This window comes from Vittaforma corneae (assembly GCF_000231115.1).
Source record: "Vittaforma corneae ATCC 50505 unplaced genomic scaffold supercont1.126, whole genome shotgun sequence".
NCBI lineage: Eukaryota > Fungi > Microsporidia > Nosematidae > Vittaforma > Vittaforma corneae.
Window position 1 is genome coordinate 1 of NW_006889959.1, and position 774 is coordinate 774.

The 774-nt window shown below is 37.1% G+C and overlaps 1 protein-coding gene across 1 annotated transcript; it reads right to left on the minus strand.

Annotated features, from left to right (window-relative positions):
• VICG_02195 (uncharacterized protein) lies at positions 1-662 on the minus strand (the record flags this gene model as incomplete). Its single annotated transcript, XM_007605578.1, has 1 exon — positions 1-662. A coding segment is annotated over one exon (662 nt), but the record flags the coding sequence as incomplete, so codon positions are not given.
• Positions 663-774: the final 112 nt, after the last annotated feature.

Consider the following 774-nt stretch of genomic DNA (forward strand, 5'->3'; position numbering starts at 1 on the left):
CTGTTTTCTGTAAAATCGGCTTGGCTTCTTTCACTATTAAGGGATGCCGTATAATCGGCCACAGAATTATCCCCAAGATCAATGGCAGTGCTGATTTTTATATCTTCACTCTTCTGATTCTGCACTAGCTCTTTTGTGCCTAAATTATCGGTTAATCTTCTAATATCACTTGGTTTTACATCCATAATCAGATTTTCAATTCCTGATTCCATGCACACAATCTTTTTGCTAAACTCAGTTGCAAAAATTTTACCTTCACCGGTAAAATTAAGAACATTATCGTGCCTATGAATAAAAACAGACTGGGCATCCAGATTCAGTATGTAATGCATTCTATTAAAGAGCATAAATCCGTGCGAGCCTATAGTTATTGGCTCTTTGCTGATTATTTCCTTGAGTAGACCGCCTTCCAAATTGAAAATCTCCAAGGTCTTTTTATAGCAAATAAAAAGGAAGGTATCTGTAGGAACAATCTTTTGAAAGCCTCGATGAAGGGGAAATACAATATCATTTACAACAACTGAGTTTCCCTCAATAGTATACCTCTTGTGAATGGGAAACTCCACTATTTCGTACTTCTTTCCCTCGTGTGGATGAAGAAAGCTACCGTCAAATGTTGATTCCTTCTTCTCGTTGTAAATCCCAACAATTTTGTAATCCATGGGCAAAATGGATGCTTCATTTTTGCAAAACAACATACAGCACTGGAATATTAGAATGGCCGCCGCGTCTAAATACAATTACATGCTAGACAAACTTGTTTCTCCACAAGTA